The sequence below is a fragment of the Alligator mississippiensis genome, chromosome 1 (genome assembly GCF_030867095.1).
Source record: "Alligator mississippiensis isolate rAllMis1 chromosome 1, rAllMis1, whole genome shotgun sequence".
NCBI lineage: Eukaryota > Metazoa > Chordata > Crocodylia > Alligatoridae > Alligator > Alligator mississippiensis.
The window spans coordinates 116688298-116704790 of NC_081824.1; the positions used below are offsets into that span (position 1 = coordinate 116688298).

At 39.1% G+C, this 16493-nt stretch overlaps 1 protein-coding gene and 1 long non-coding RNA gene across 2 annotated transcripts in view; one reads left to right on the plus strand and one right to left on the minus strand.

Moving 5' to 3' along the window:
• LOC109281168 (uncharacterized) overlaps nucleotides 1–2842 on the plus strand; it is a 34566-nt gene extending 31724 nt beyond the window's left edge. Inside the window, exon 6 of the long non-coding RNA XR_002087734.2 lies at nucleotides 1786–2842. This is a non-coding gene — a long non-coding RNA (uncharacterized LOC109281168). The remainder of the gene's footprint in view (nucleotides 1–1785) is intronic.
• The window catches only part of SGK1 (serum/glucocorticoid regulated kinase 1), a 118537-nt gene extending 105694 nt beyond the window's left edge, over nucleotides 1–12843 (minus strand). Inside the window, exon 1 of the mRNA XM_019479614.1 lies at nucleotides 12760–12843. Coding sequence (XP_019335159.1) covers nucleotides 12760–12828 — 69 coding nt within the window. The 5' untranslated portion in view covers nucleotides 12829–12843. The remainder of the gene's footprint in view (nucleotides 1–12759) is intronic.
• Nucleotides 12844–16493: the final 3650 nt, after the last annotated feature.

Genomic DNA, 16493 nt, shown 5'->3' on the forward strand with positions numbered 1-16493 from the left:
AAAATGCTGCTTAACTCAAGAGAAAGTTAATTTTAAGCAGGCCTGAAAATTAAATCAGAAACAGCCTCAGTCTGGCAGGCTGAAAGTAAAGGAGCTTGCTTGTCTCCTTTCCTGTCCTTTCCCTTTTTCAAATCAAGCCTGGATTCATTTAAAAGGCTTTGGTTCAGATGAAAATCAGCATCAGAGAAAATTAATTCAGCAAGTTGGCATGAGACAGGGGGACATGAACACAATGGAGGAAAAGAGACTGGAACATTTCTTCACAGTCCAGTATGAAATACAGCTGGCTGTAAGGAGGCCATGTGCCTTATGGAAGCTCAGCTTGTTAGCATGTAGAGGCTACTGGCTTTCAGGCAGCTTTGGTTTTGTAAATTGGAGAAGAATATTGGTGAAATTTCCTGAAAAGATGTCTTGGGTGCCTCACAGGCTAGATTGATAATGCCATCATTCATTCCCTTTCCATTTGCCTGCTCTCCTTTAATTGACATTGTCAGGCTTGTCAATGTCCCAGTAGGAGTGAGGTCCAGCACGGAGGAGCCTGAATATGCCTTTCCCACGCTCTGCCCACCTGCATTTGCTGATGTTTCAAACTCAGAAGGCATCCAGTGAGGCTGCTCTTTGCTTGCTCCCAATAGCTATCCTCAGACACTCCAGAAACTGGGATTAAGAATAGGAGCAGAAGGTTAATCCCAGATCAGCCTCTCTGGCATACATCTGCATTTGGAGCTGACCTTTGAGCATGCATGGGCAAGTTGTGGGTAGGGCAAGATTACTATGACCCACCACCATCATGGGGTAGACGAGCCTTAAGAAGAGGTCTTTCTGTACAGTTTTTGAGTTTATTCATTAAAGCAAATTCAGCCACCAAATATGTTACTCATACAGGTTTCTTGAAAAAGACATGCGCTTAAAGTCCAGTCTGTCTATTCATTTCCAGGACTCCATGTAAGTACCTCAGATCATGAATTAAATATACAGTTAAACTATTCAGGGCAATATCACAAAAAGAAGTATGAGATCAAAACACACTTGCAAAAATGTGTTAAATGTACATTTTGATCATTGCAAGTAGGTGATAATCCTTGATGATCCAAACCCAAAGTGAGTGGCTAAAGTGCCTTAGAAGTCAAATGGCTTTGCAATGAGCCCTTTGCAAGTGAATTCACCCGTGCAGTTCATGGAGATCTTGCCTTTATGTATGGGGCAGAGATGACATTTTGAACATAATGTATGTGAATAACAGCTACAATGAGAATAATAATGATAATAATAACTATTATTGTTACTATTATTATTATTTTCTCTAGACTCTGTAATTTCAAGGATGCTTACAGAGAACAATAGAAGGGAATTTTATAGAAGTTCAAACAAATGAATCACAGTTCATAATTATTATCTGCAGGCTGGAACTTCTACTAGCTGGCATTTTACCATTACATAGCTTCAGCACATAGCATCACCGTTAACGTTGTTATAGGTTTTATTATATCACAGCCTGTCCTCCCCCAGCCTTACTTTCCTTTTATCTTCTTTTTGGCCTCCTTTTCTTTCCACAGCTCACTGTATTCCATTTTAAATGCTAGTCAAAATGCTTCCTTCTTGAGGAACCTTGTAATGGTTTTGGTGTAATATATGGAATCCCTCCCTTTGTGACTATCCCACTACACACAGGTTCAATCCAAAGACCCAAGCTTTGGAGACAAAAGCCTTATCATATCTATACTAAGGGGTGAACAATTAATTCTTCCTCTTTAACTGCCTCTTTGTTGATTGTTAATTGTACAGGAAGGATGGACTTGAAGAACTGGGTGGTTCACTGACTGTCAGCCAATCATCGTGGGATTTCATTATGCTTTTTTTTTTTTTAAACACGAAGACATTTACCTTTATCACCATGAAAACATAAATTAATCATCATTAATTAAATCCCTGTCTCAATCTATTCCACCTTAGTTACTTGATATCTTGTTAAAGTTTAATAGTGTTTCACTGGACAAACCCCACATTAAAGAAATACAGTAAGAGTCATCTTTTCTTTCTTTGATTCTATAACTGACCAAAACACTAAACAGATTTTTAGAACAGACATTCAATGTGCCAAGTCCTTTTGAAATATCTCACCCTTCATGAATGTTTCTTGATGGTTCAGGTAAGAACCTTCCTGCTGCTCCTCATATCAAGAACTTAGCTTAATAACATTATGTTATTTCTCTCTGCCATTGTTTGAAAATCTCTGGGTGCCTTAGCACAGATGAACATAGAGTAATAACTGAACAATAATAAATATCTGATTAATCCAGAGCAGAAAGTAAAATAAAAGAACACACCTCCCAAACCCTCTCTCTATTCACCAGATGACAAGCAAAGTAAATAGGTTGTATTATTTTTATTACAAAAGGCCTGACCAAGGCTCGTGTGCCTCTCATGCGAGGCCCTGTAAAACCAAAAAGTAAGGGCTGGTGTATGTTCCTTTTATGTTGTTACCAGGAGCACTGCTCTGAAGTATGTCCTGCCCGCTTGCCTCCTTATTTTCCAGAGATGCAGATGCATAGCCACCTAAGAGAAAGCCTGGGCAGATGCCATTAAGCACACCTGAGACAGAGAGCCTAAGGTCAGCTTTTGGAATGTGTTCAGATTTTTTTAATGCAGTTATACTGCCATATATCTAGAAGTTATTGTTGCTGCTGCTGCTGCTGCTGCTATCTGTCTCCTTCTCCTTATATTCAATATTTAATTCTGCAAGCCCTGTCTTAAAAAAACAATGTTTAAAATCACAGCCTTTAAATACCGTTTGTTCAGTAGTTATGTATTACATATTAATTTAATAAATGCATATATACATATATAACAAGTGTATTAGATCTTTTGATTTTTCAATCTTGTTTGACCCCATTTAACTGATAGCCGTTTTGTGAGAGATTTGTTGCAGCTTTCCTAACTGCCAGTTTTTCCATTTGCAGACGCTGTCTGCAGTCATGTTTGCTTGCCTTTCATTTGAGTTAGCAAGGTCTTCCAGCCTGCCATTGCAGTGTGTCTGATCACACTGACCAGGAAGATGAACATTTTTCCCTGCATATCAATTCTCTGACTCCTCTCCCCAGAGATTCCACCTTTGACCTACCCCAGGCTTCTAGCCTCCATCAAAACCAAACATAGTCCCGTTCCTTTAACTGACAGGAGGAGGCAAGCATAGCAAGGCACTCCAAATTCTTAGCTCTCACCAATCCCTGCAGATCCCATTTATCACTTTCACAGCATGGCAGGGGAACCATTTTTCAAGGGATTATATGTGGCTGCCTGTTCTCCAGCTGAACTAATGTAATGACCGGCACCATTTCTTCCTACATAAGCAGCTAGAGTGCAAAGCTTTATCCCTTTGTTCTCCCCATATGGAACTTACTCATAGTTTCCTGCTTTACAGTGGCTTGTAGCCATGTTCAGATGTGTGGCCGATAGAAATGATAGAGAGGCTAAGGTAAGTTATGGCAGTAGTAGTGACATCATCACAGTCAGGATAGAGCTGCTCCAAAAATTGCATTCCACACTCTTTTTAAATAGTCTTATAAAGCACTTGGCAGAAGAATAAGAGATCTCATGACATTTGCCTCCTCAGATACTGATCTTACATAAGACCTAGGACATGAAAGAAAAGGAACCACAGTGCTATTAAGGTTTAAGAAATATCTAATCCGATCTGTGGAATGAACCAAGGCAAGTTCTTGAAGAAATAAGAAAAAAAATAATTGTTATTCCATTGGTATGCCTGTAACATGAGGCCTGAGAATGGTAGAATAACTATGGAGAGGTCTAAAAAGAGATACAGGTCAATAAATGAAAACGAAATGGTCTGCTATGTAGGGAGAATGGCACTGAGATAAAAGGAAACCTAGGTGTGGACCAAAATATAAATTAATACTTTGCTTCATTTTTCTACCAGGACAGTAATGCAAGAACATGAGGAGAGGAGATGTGGGAAAGGCTTATGGGAATAAGTTTATAGAAATTAAAATTAACACTTCTGAGATGAAGCAAAAAGCAAAACAGGCAATGGGGCAGTGTGATACCAGCATGCCAGACTTGCCTGATTTTTTTCTTTGACAAGATAAATTATTTTCTAGACAAGAGAAACATGATAAATCTGATCTGTATTTGAAGAAGAAACAAAGACTTTCCTCATCATCTTCCTTCTTTTGCTTTTTTTCATTCTGATACCATGGCACATGTGAAAATCTGTAGCTAAAATGGAGAAGATGATCTGTACAAGAAATGTAAGATGCGATAGAAGCTGGCTAACGGGGAGATGACAACAGGTTGTACAGAAAGGAGGGAAGTTGCTTGTAGAGTCCCTCAGCAATTGGTCTTGAGACCAATCTTATTCAACATTTTCATTAAGTAAATTGGTACAAAAAGAAGAATATGTTTGTGAAATTTGTTGTTGGCCCAAAGTTGGAAGACACTTTTGTAGTCCACAGGTTTGTCATTGCCCTGAAATAGAATAGTTTTCTGAAAGCATACTGTTAGGTTTACAATAATTTGGATTTTTAAGAAGTATTAGCTTTACAGCTGAATACAAGGCATGACCTGTGGCCTAGTAATGTAGCTGACCACAAGGCAGAATGATAGCTAGGCCTTTGCTTGTGTCAAGTAATCATTTTAACTGCAACAAGCATTTTCTGAGTTAAAAAGTGAATCTGTGTCTGTGTGCTAAAAAAAATCAGCTACAGCTAGAAGTAAGATAAGACAGAGAAACCATTGTTTGAGCTTACTGGTTGTGTCCTTGAGAAGTCTCTTCTACTGTGTAAGGTTTTGCTAACATAATGTTACTTTTACTTAACTTTTAGCTTTTAAAAAGTGCTAGTTCAGCTTAATAGAAACATGCTGTTACAAAGATTTGTAGAGCACCGCCCCAAGTATTGCTTTTTGTTAACCATATAGTCTTGCTTTGTTGTAAGAAGTATAAAAGATCGCCTCACCCTTGAGGGGGGGCCATTTTGCCTTTTGCTAGCTTTATGGTCTTTGCTCGAGCAAATAAACAGCTGTCTTTCTTTACCCGCGTTGTCTGTCAATCAAATTACAGCTAGACAATGGACCTTAGGGAGGTTTCTCCCACCACACTTTCAATACAATGAAGGCCTGACATATCATACAGAAAAAGGTGGTTGATTCGAAGACTGGAATAATAGACATTTAATTTTAAGTTTACTAGTTAATAGTTTGAGGTCATGCACTTAGATACTAGCAGCAAGATAAGATAGGAACTCATTCAGAAATGACAGCAAAAGAGGAAGACCTATGTGTTTTGTTCAATCACAAGATGACTGTGAGCCATCAATGTGATAAATGTATGAAAAATGCAAATGCAATCCTATGATGTATCGGGAGAGGTATTTCCTATAGAGATAAGAAAACAGCAATGTCCTCATACAAGGCATGGATAAATCCTCATTTTGAATATTATGTACATATCTGGTCATCCATGTTCAAGAGAGATATATTCATCTGGAATGGATGTAGAGAAGGGCTACTTGCATGATTAGGAGATTGTGGAGCCGATCTTGTGAGGGAAGATGAAAAGAGTTTAACTTTTTAACTCAGCAAAATTAAGGCTGGGAAGGGATATGATTGCTCTCTATAAATAAATCAGGGGAGTAAACACAAGGGAAGAAGAAGAGCTATTTAAGCTAAAGGAACAAGAACAAATGGGTCTGAATGAATTTAGGTTGGAAATATGAAAAATATCTAACCACCAGAGCAGTCAGGGGCTGGCATATTTTTCCAGTAGGAATAGTGAAGGCAAGCAACCCTCTTGGTTTCAAGAAGAATGAAAGAAAGCAATGGCAAGACATGGTTTCCATGGCTCAGGATGACATGCTTTTAAAATGAAGAATGAGGAGAGGAAGGGAAAATGGGAATGGAAGAGGAAGAAATTAAGATTTCCCTCTCCTCTTCTTCCATCTCTTCTCTTCTATTCTGGAATTTCTCTTTCAGTTTTTCTTCTAATCTTTTTTTTTTTCTTTTTTGTACTGTTGTGTCTCAAGTTTCTTAAATTACTTTCCCTTCCTTTTTTATTAAAAGTCCCCCATTCTTTAAATATAAACAGAATGCTTACAGACCTTCCTATGGCCCCTTACTTAGTGTTGTCTCATATGCCAATTTAAAGAGACACTAACAATATCTTATGTGCCAGAATAGATATGGGTACACAGAATAGATATGGGATAGGAGGAGTGAGAAGTCAGAATCCTTTGTGATCAATTGATATTTATTACTCACAGACAGATCTTGCATTGATTTCTAGATTTGGCACATTGTGTTTCATAAAAAGGGGGTGGGGGAGGACTGGAGCAGGGAAAAGGGAGGAAAAATTAGCAATTAATATTGAAAGATTCATAGCATGTACAAGGCATGTCTTACTTCTGTCCTAACTGCCTTAGGAGCTTTCGCTGCACAGTGCACACAGCACCTGCAGTGGCTCTGATTACATTCTGGTAACTATACACCATTTGGACTCAATTCTGGGTGATGTCGAGCCCTTACAGCTCTGGCTGATGCCAGTTAACACATTAGCTGCTCAGCACCTCTCAGGTGTTAAGGCAGAAAAAAATGATATAGGACAGTCATTTGCGCTCCAGTAAAATTGTACCTGCAATCAGATGGGATCAAAATATCTGAAAATCACCTTTAAAATATGCTTACTTTATGACATTGACCCAGTCAGTTAACAGAACAAGCATCCATCTCATATGAGACTGGCATCTTTTATGGCAAAATCATGATCAGACCTTTTTTTTTCCCATAGTAAGAGTACCACCATCCTATAAAATTTCTAATCCTGAGTTGGATTCCTAGCCCCATGAAAGTGTGAATGCAAGAAGTGACTTCTCTTAGACAAAATCTACCACAAAATGCACTTACTTAAGGTCCATTTTGAATATTTATTTCAGGGACCTCTAGCACTGCCAAGTTACTTTAAGCCCAAATGCTGGAAAGAGGTATATAAGTTATTCTTAAGTCTCTTTAGCAGCCCACTCCCATGAGCTACATTTCAATCTTAGATGTCTTCAAATAGGATGCTTTTGTTATTTAGCCTTTCTGGTTTGCATGTGGAGAAAGCCTTTGGTAAGTACTGTAGTAGAATATCTGCCTTGGAAGTAAAAGTGCATATTTTGCATAAACTGATTCTTTTAAGTATCTGTAAACATGAAATGGGGATTTCTCTTTCAAAGAGCTCTCTTTGGCTTGACCTAAATTCTTATTTGATATTAATTTTCTCAGTGAAGGATGAATATATATATTCTCATCCTTATTCATTTTCAGACCTAAAAATCCTGAATCCATGCCATAATTTTTTATTAAAGTCATTCCCTAGTTAGTTAGTTATTTAGGAAAGATACTTTTGTGCTCCCTTGATCATTATTTTATGTCCTTCATACCCTGAAAAAGTGTGTATTTGCTTTTGGTTAAACATAAATGAATAAATAGAATACAGGTTAGCTGAGGTTACATTATCATCAGCCAGTGAATAAAGGCACAGAGAGTTTAGCATGTGCACAACTCAAAACATTTCATTTTTTTGTTTGTTATATGTCATGTTCAGTTATTTCAAGATAACTCAGGTCACACATCACAAATTTTTATCCAAAGTGCTTTATTGTGGTGGGGAGGGAAGACCAGAGAAAAGAGAACAATGCTATGCAAATGCCACAACTCAGCCCATACTGAAATCATCTGGCAGCAATTTAGGCAGAAGTAAATAAAAAGAAAGATAACTTCTCTCCCTTGGGAGACCTGCCAAGTAAATTTCATTAATTTTTTTGCAGTTTTACCATATGCAAGCCTCATTTCAAACAATCAGATTAAATTCTATCGGTTACCCTACAAGGATCAGAAGGATAAAAATAATCGACCCTTCAAGCCAGAAGAGGATGAATTCTGAAAAGTATTTGTGTTTAGAAAAGTCAAGCTGTCACCACCTGTACTGAGAAGAATGGAGATTCTTTAGCCGTATAGGAGTTGTCTTAAAGCAAGCCAGTGGTCATCTAGCTGGGCATCTCATCTCCAACAGCAACAGCTTATGCAGAGGATTTCAGAGTAAAATGTACAGTATCAGAGGATAATTTCATCTTGATCTCCCAAACTCTCCAGATGGTAGTCTTTTTATGCCATGAAAAATGGGAAGTCTAAAATCTTTCCCAACCATGCAGTTGGTCCAATAAAGATATACACTTCCAAAATATCCTTGCTTCTTGCAGTATATACAATAACATTTATATGTGTATTTCACCTAGCGTAGCTTCAAATTTTCTCCTTTTTCAGCCTAATGTCTCATCCTTTTTTGAAACATCAGGGGCACTGTTAACTTAAAAATCATATTTGTGCTTGAAAATTTTAGAACTAATCCTGTTATAACTAACAGCTAAGATTACTGCAGATGAAGGAGACAGGCATAGTCGCTGCAACTCCTTTTAAGTCATTTTTTCAGGTTGATTGGATTTCAAATTGGTGGTGTCCCAAACTGTTTGCTGCAATCACAGCCATAGCAGAGGCAAATTGCCGGTAAATTCTACATATTGCATAACATTCTATTTCTGTCATTCATTTTCACTTTGTTGCATTTTCATTTCAAAAGCCACCTGCCCTCCTGACTTTAGAGATGATTAGGCAATGCCTGAAATCATGTGATATGGTTATCCAGAGTCCCAACGGGGTCAATGTTTTGTCATCAAAGAATACTGAAAGACTACAACATTTAAAAGGATAGGTGGCAAAATAACAAGGCAAAACAGTTAATTGAAATGGAAGAGAATTTTTAAAGCAAAAATAGTTTGAATATGCCTATGTTGCAGTCAAGCTCCAGCAAGCATGGCCAGACTTTGTCTGTGCATGTGTGTTGGGAGAGGAGGGAAGGAAGGAATGGTGTCCAGAACTAAGGAAGGAATGGTGTCCAGAACTGATTCTGGATATGTAGCAGACACCATGGGAGAGTTTGATTTTATTAAAGCTTTATAAAAAAAAGTCAAAGGTCTACCTGATCCAATGGGCTAGTGTCTTTAAGACACGCCCATTGCAGTTGTCAATTGCTCACTGGGAATGAAGGGATTAGTAGCACAACTGACAACCTTTGACCCCAACTCAAATGATATGGAGCCCATTTATAACTGACAGACAGGACGCTTGTAGCATAAGGCTGGAATAAGGATTTAATTTATGTCTCTGGAGATGTTGACAGAAATTACATTTTGTTGTGCAGTCAGCTACTGACAAAAGTGCATGGTTGCAGAACACTTAAAGTGCTCGATTACATAGCAAATGAACCCTCATTACATGAGGGTTCAGACGAAGGCGCTGCAAAGCAGAGCACTAACAGAAGTAATTCTGTTAGTGCACACCAGGAGTAGGCCTGGCCTCAAGCAGCCTAGCCCTTTCCCCAGTGCTGTCGTCAGGATGAGAGAGGGGAAGAGAGAGGAGGGAGTTCCATCTCAGGATTGCCCAGCCTATGCTGGAGGAGGAAGGGTGGGTGGACCTGCCCTACCCACCTATCCCCCTCCTCCAGAGCAGGCTGAGTAAATTCCAGAACAGACGTCCTTCCTCTGCCTTCTCCCTTTCCCATCCCGAGACAGCACCGGAGCTGGGAGAGCAGGGACAGGGCTAGGGGAAGAGGCTGCAGACATGCAACCTCTCTCACTAGATCAGCTCCTAAGTGGAGCTCAATCCTCCACCTTCTTGATCCAGCAGTGAACATTTGTTGGGCTGGTAGAATTGGTCTAACTCATGGTGATTTCTGTGAAGTGCTGTGAGTTAGACCGGGGAGCTGCACATCTGTCTGCACTTTGAAATGAACAGCAAGGTGCTTTAACTACTCTGCTACCCTGGACCATGTAATTTATTCAGCTGTATTGAAAATGAAATAATGAATATATAGCTGGCTCTTTTCTCCTAATTACTATGCTGTAGTATAAATTAATTGCTCTCTGTAACTTCAAGGGGCATAATCTCACGATAAGGAGAGCCTAGAGCTCAGACTTCTGATTTGCTGGGCAGTTGTTCTTACTGCTATATGCTTGGGCAAAAGATAGGCACCTCTACTGCTGCCACTGAAATCATTCATAACTGTTATATTGAACTCAGTGCAGCTATCGGTGAACTGTTAGTTAAGGTGGGCACCTCTTCTCCAGGTGATCTGGATCTTGACAGGTTCTAGGAGCTTCTCTTCCAACCCTGAAATAGACATCTAAATTTCACAGGGGAATGAAGGTTCAGACACTTCCCCTACCCAGCATTTCCAACTGGTTTGATGCAGCCTAGTTTTCCAGCAAGTAGATGCTTATCTGAATTACCCTTAGGAGGTAAGCATGTATCTCCATTCACTACTGTGGAGTCATAGGAACTAACTCTGGCAATTTGGATCTCTTTCCTGATACAAGTAGGCTACATTTTAGTAGTTTGTATGTCAAAGCAGCGGTGCCTAATGGTTGATTTGGATCAGATCTAGTGGCCACTGAAGTCAGTGTTAATCCATCTCTTTGCATTTATTTGGCCAGATGTAAAATGGGGCTAACACCTATCTTGTCCATTTAGATTGTAAGCTTTTCAGAGCAGGGATTGTTTGTGCGTAATGTACAGTGCAGGCTTCCAAATTTGGTTGGGATTTGTAGGTGCTACTTATATGAAGATAATAAAAGTAACAGTATAACTTTAGTATGTTTGAATCAAAGAGCTTAAATCCCAGGCTTTCCTGAATGACTTATATATGTATTTTTCCATTTGGCTTCTTCAGTGGACATTTAGAGGATGTATGCAGAATACTGACATAGCACAAAATTGACTCTGCTCCTAACAATCTCCCAGTCTCCAGCTGATCAAATACAATATCTATAGCCAGTTCATCATAACACCAGATTCCTCATTGTAAATCTGCATCACTTCAGGTAAGACATGAACATTAGGAATGGATAGCTTTCTTCCTTTGTACCATATACAGTTCAAACATTGATTCAGGTGCTAGATAGATGACATTTGTCCTTTTTGTGAATGGAGAATTATGTGGTTAATGGATACATCAATGAAAACATTTGCATATTGATGAAAATGGGGTTGGAGGGAATTTTCTACCCTTGTGATTTTATAAATTGGTTTTACCGATTTTATAAAGACCACATTTATCTTCATGGCGTTAGTAAAAAATCCAAAATCTGCTATAGCAAAATTCTTAGTTATTGACAATAAACATTCTTCTTCTGATCCAATTTTGAGTCTCTTACCAAAACATTTTCTCCATATACAGTTGCCGTAAAATAATCTAAAAAAATAAATTAACTGACATCATAAATTCATTCTGCAAAAACAATTTCCCTCCTCACAGGACAATAGATGCATACTCTGTCCTAGTATTGAATAGCAAAATAAAAGATGACCAGCCAATGGTTAACTTTGTATATGAACTACAAGTGATTTTGTTTCCTTCTCAGCAATATTGTTTGTTTTAATCTTTAAACCTTTGGCAATTTAGGAACCTCAGACAACTTTACTGATGGAAAATGTATCACGAGTAATTTACTTTAAGCTTTTTGGTATTGCCTTTTTAATGACTGTGGTCATATCTCATGGCTACTATCAAGTGCAAGGCTTCTAGACATCATCACAACATAAACAGTGATGATAATAAATACTTTTTACAGTTGTCATTTGGTGCATTGAATTTGTTATTCTTGGTTGATAATTCAGTGGCTGGAGAGGATTTCATTGGCTTAGATTGGAGGACTAAATGCAGTGACCATATTCTTGACATAATGCACAGAAAGAATGAACAAGATAGCATGAATGGATAGAACAATTACTTTGGTTCTACTCCAGTTTGTTTAAAGAGATGGTCTGGAATCCTAAATACTCAGGAAATCCTTTCCATAAGAGTGTCTCTGTTACCAGTCTAGCTAAGCTTTTTGGCTCTCACTTTGCCCCAGTTTATTCAGAAACACCTGTCCTGTGCCATATGGAAATGATTTTGTTGCCATAGGTACAGTTAAATGGAGAGCAAGCAGTAAAGTATCCTTAAAAAACCAGGGTAGCATAATAGATACAGTGAAAGTAGTAGTGTGGAGTTTCAATAATACATTTCCTTAAGGACATTATCAGGCAAATACAGCACCCAGCAGCTTATCATCTAAGGACTGAGCTGCAATTGTTCTGACGTTCCAATCAAAACTGAAGAGGATAAAAGACAAGATGCAGCCAGCATGCATTGTCTCATTCTTCCCTCTTGCCAGAATTGTGATTACAGTTGGTGCCTATGTGGCAAATTATAGATCAGGACATATTTTGCTGAGTGCGCAAGCATCTTTTTGCAAGCAGATGAATGAAGCACTTGAGGCAAGTGAATGAAAGGTGTGGAGCAAGTCAAACCCTGAGGTGGGTGTGGAGGAGGGAGGCAGAGAGAGATGCTGCGACAAGCCTGGGCTCTGATTCAGAGTGTATTATTCTATTCAAAATAGCTCATGCTATTGCATCAAACTCTGTGGTTACAACTCTGATTGAGAGATGCAATCCACAGCAAACAGGGCTTATGTCATTCTGTTTCACCCTACCCTGCCTTCGCATACAATTGTATTGCTCTTGGTGTACAGTAAAACTACCAATTCAGGCTTCTCCTTGCAGTTGGAAACTGTTATTAAAACACTTTTCTTCTCCAATTAATGGATCCCCCTTACTGTGGCAAAAAAAAAAAAAAAACAAACAACATAGAAGAAGAAAGAAAATCCTTACCCTCTTTTTAAAAAATTGAAAAGCTGAACACTTCTTGACTGGAAATCCATTCATGTCTTTGTTGACCATTTTTCCACAATGAAGAGTACACAGTGATAGATCCAGTGTGGCACTTGCTTAGTTAGTGCATCTGTTTTCCTCGGTAGCCTTCCAGTTAATGAAGACAGAGTAGCGCTGGAGGATCACAGGCACTGCTCAGATGACTATTTTTCACACATCCATTCTGTTGCACCAGCGACTGCAGCTGCAGCAGGCACAGCAGCCCTCAGCTCTTGGATGCGATAGGCTAAAAGCTTTGTAAAAACATTCCTTAAATATATACACGCCTAAAAAATCAAGTGACAGCTCACAAATCACAGGCAGCAAATCTCCAGGGAAGTGGATCTCACAGAAAACCCTGTCTTACCACTGTGTGAGAACTACTGGTACCTCATGCTTTATAAGCAATGAGGCTAGGGTAGTTGTTTGGCTTCTCTTCTTCAGGTGATGTGATTCACCGCTGTTTGAGATGAGAGCTGTTTCTGATTGTGCAAGTTCCTGTGGGAGCTGCAGTTCAGCAACAGCGCAGAGAGAGAGAGAGAGAGAGAGAGATGTACAGGAAGGAGCAGCAGAGCACAAATAAGCATGTGAGGGATGGGAGGAAGACTCAGGGCACTGAAGCTCTAAGAGGCAGTATGTTTCCCTGGGGAAGGTGACACTGACAGCTTCTGTTTTTGCATTTGGGTCATCTTGGCATAAAAAGGAAAGAGACCTGAGTCAATTTAAAAAATAATCCTTTCGTTTCACTCTCCAGTGCACTAAATCAGACGGTAGTTTGGGAGGGGAGCCCCTCTTCCCCCTGCCCCCATGCACATGTAGATGATATATGCAAAATCAGTTTTTAAGACAGGACAAATGTAGACAGAAAAAACATGAAAGCATGGCAGGGGGACTTTTGATTTTAAAGAAAGCAATGTCATGAAATGTCATGGTCACATTGACGTAGAAATATAGTAATAAGGTGAATACAGATCTATTTAGATGCGTTTCTCTAGTCATGGATGCATAGACTTTAAAGTCAGAAGGGTCATTAGATCATCTAGTTTGATCTTTTATATATACTTTTACATTTCTACTAGTGAGGGTGATTAAATTTTGAAACAAACTAACCAGGGAAGTGATATCTCCTGATGTCTTCAACTAGAGATTTGTCTGGAAGATTTTCCTTACCCAAGACACATATTAGGCTTTAGACAAAGATTATTTGGGCTCAGCATAGACATAACTGTGTGAAATTGAATGGCCTATGACAGACAAATGGAAATTATATAGATAGCTGTAACTTACATTTAATTTGAATATCTGGCTTCAGCTTCTTGCTATTGTTTCTTGTTGTGCCTTTTCCTGCTAAGTTAAAACAGCCTTTCAGTATCCAGTATGTTCTTTCTCTGAAGGTAATTGTACACTGTAACTCAACCATTTTATTGATACACTAAACAGATTGAGCTCTCTCACTGGAAGGCTTTTTCTCTAGCTCTTGTATTATTACTTTTTTTCCTCTTTTCTGCACCCTCCAAGTTTTTCAACATTCCTTTTAAAATTGGAAATGCAGTATCCCAGCACGCAGCAATTCTACTACTGTTTATACCTCCAGGATCACATTAGTCCTTTCCTCCTATCACCATATATTGAATTCCTTGAACTTGTGGTTCCTAAATCTCTTTTAAAGTCATTGCTTCCCAGAATGCAGTCTCCTATTCTGTAGGTATGACCTGCATTCCTTGTTCCTAGGTATATGAATTGGCTATATGAAAAATAGAACTAGTTGGGATTTTTTTTTTAGGAAAACAGCATTGTGTGGGAACAGAAGCTTTTTGTTAGGAGGGCAAATGCTAGTTAAAATAAGAAAGGGAAAATGTTTTCCTACTCATTAGACCAGTTGTTCTCAATCTTTTTTGTACCAGGACTCATTTGTAAACATTGATGACCAGTCCTGACCCACTGCAACCCAGCTCCCTAGTGTGTGGGGCATGGAGTGCGTATGTGGGGCGTGGGGAGGTGTACATTGGGGGCCTCAAGCAGCCCCTCGCAGGCTGGAACTCTGCCAGTCTGCAGGGGGAAACCTGTGGTTTCCCACGTTTTTCTCCTTTAAAGGAGAATCCATTTTTAAAGTTTGTTTATAACCCTTTCATATATTCTTGTGATCCACTTTTGGGTTATGACCCACTGGTTGAGAAACACTGCATTAGACTACTCAGCTGCTATGTGAAAGACTTGGATTCAAGAACCTCTTCTGCCTGAATTGCAGTAGGATTTAAATCTGAGTCTCCTACCCTGGTGGTGAAAGCTTGACCACTAGCCTTGAGAGTCAGCACTGTTTCTGGGGCTGTTTCACTTTGTGGAACTACATGAGCCTAGAAACAGGCCCTGGCATTTTCTATTCAGTCTGAAGTCAATGGGTTATACTAGGGATCAGTTCAGTCAGTTAAAAAGTAACTTGTGATTTCAGGTGACTGATTATTTTTAAGTACCCAAGTAAAGACACCTTGAATGTACTTTTAGAAAGTGCTGAGTAACAGTTCTTTGAAAGCCATGCCCCTTCATAGCATCTCAGTCAGGACTGCATAAATGAGACAACCAAACCCAATAGTTACTTTGTAAAAATCCATCTTTAATTTGTTCCTAAATCTAAATCTAATTCAGTACTGGCCCATATAGTTGAGGAAGCATGCAGGTTTTGCAGGTGTATATCCATCTTTACAAACAGGTGCTCACTATGCTCTATGGGCATCTTCCTCACCCAGTTTCATCCAACACTTTCCTGTAAAGAGCCCTAACCATCAGGACATGTACTAAACTAAGCTAAGGACACTTTTCCTCCCTCTGGTTGAAGCTGGCTCACATGTATTTTGTCTGTGGATCAAGTATAATATGGAGATCCTCCTCAAAATACAGTAGAAAGTTGTTATTTTCCTTGTTTTTGTTCAGACCGACTATGAAAAATATCATGCTCCTGTATGTGTTTTTTGATACTTGATCTATTCAGCCATTGCTTTGATTTGTCTGTCAGCCTCAGACATTTCTTCTGGGGCTCAGTGCTATCCTTTGTTTCATAAAGGGGTTTCTGTATTGCCACCAACTCCTTCATGAGCTTTTTGATCTGTCGGCTAATATTCTGTTCTCCCCCTAGCCTTTTCAAATCTAGCACCCAGCATGCCAGTGGTACTGTTGATCTCCTTTATACTAAGCATAATCAAAATTTACCATTCCTGGTGCCAGGGCTTCTGCTTACAAAGCCTAATTAGAAGCATGCCTGATAGGTCTTATTTTTACTATTTATTTCCCTTTGGATTTTGGAATATTTTCAGCTGGATTTATTATCCAGTAAAGCCATGTATGTATCCATTACAGCAACAGATGATTTCAAAATAGCTGGATAGTTTTAAAATGTCTTATGAATTGTGCATTGAGGCAGGTGAGCTGCTGTGATGTGAAAGTGCTGTTGCCCTATCAGCTATGTCACTTGGCACCTTCCTGGGCTCTCCAAGATGTCTGTATTTTGACAAGAATTCTTCTCTGCAGAAATCTTTCTTTTCCCCCAGCAGCTCCCAAGATCAGGTTCCATAGTGCCTTGCCAAGTGCATCATAGACTTCATTGGTGGTTGCAAAGCCTAAAGTTTTCAAAGGAGTGTTAAACTCTTAAACAGTCATAGAAAAGATCAAATCAATCTGTTTTTATACCAGTATGCAACAGG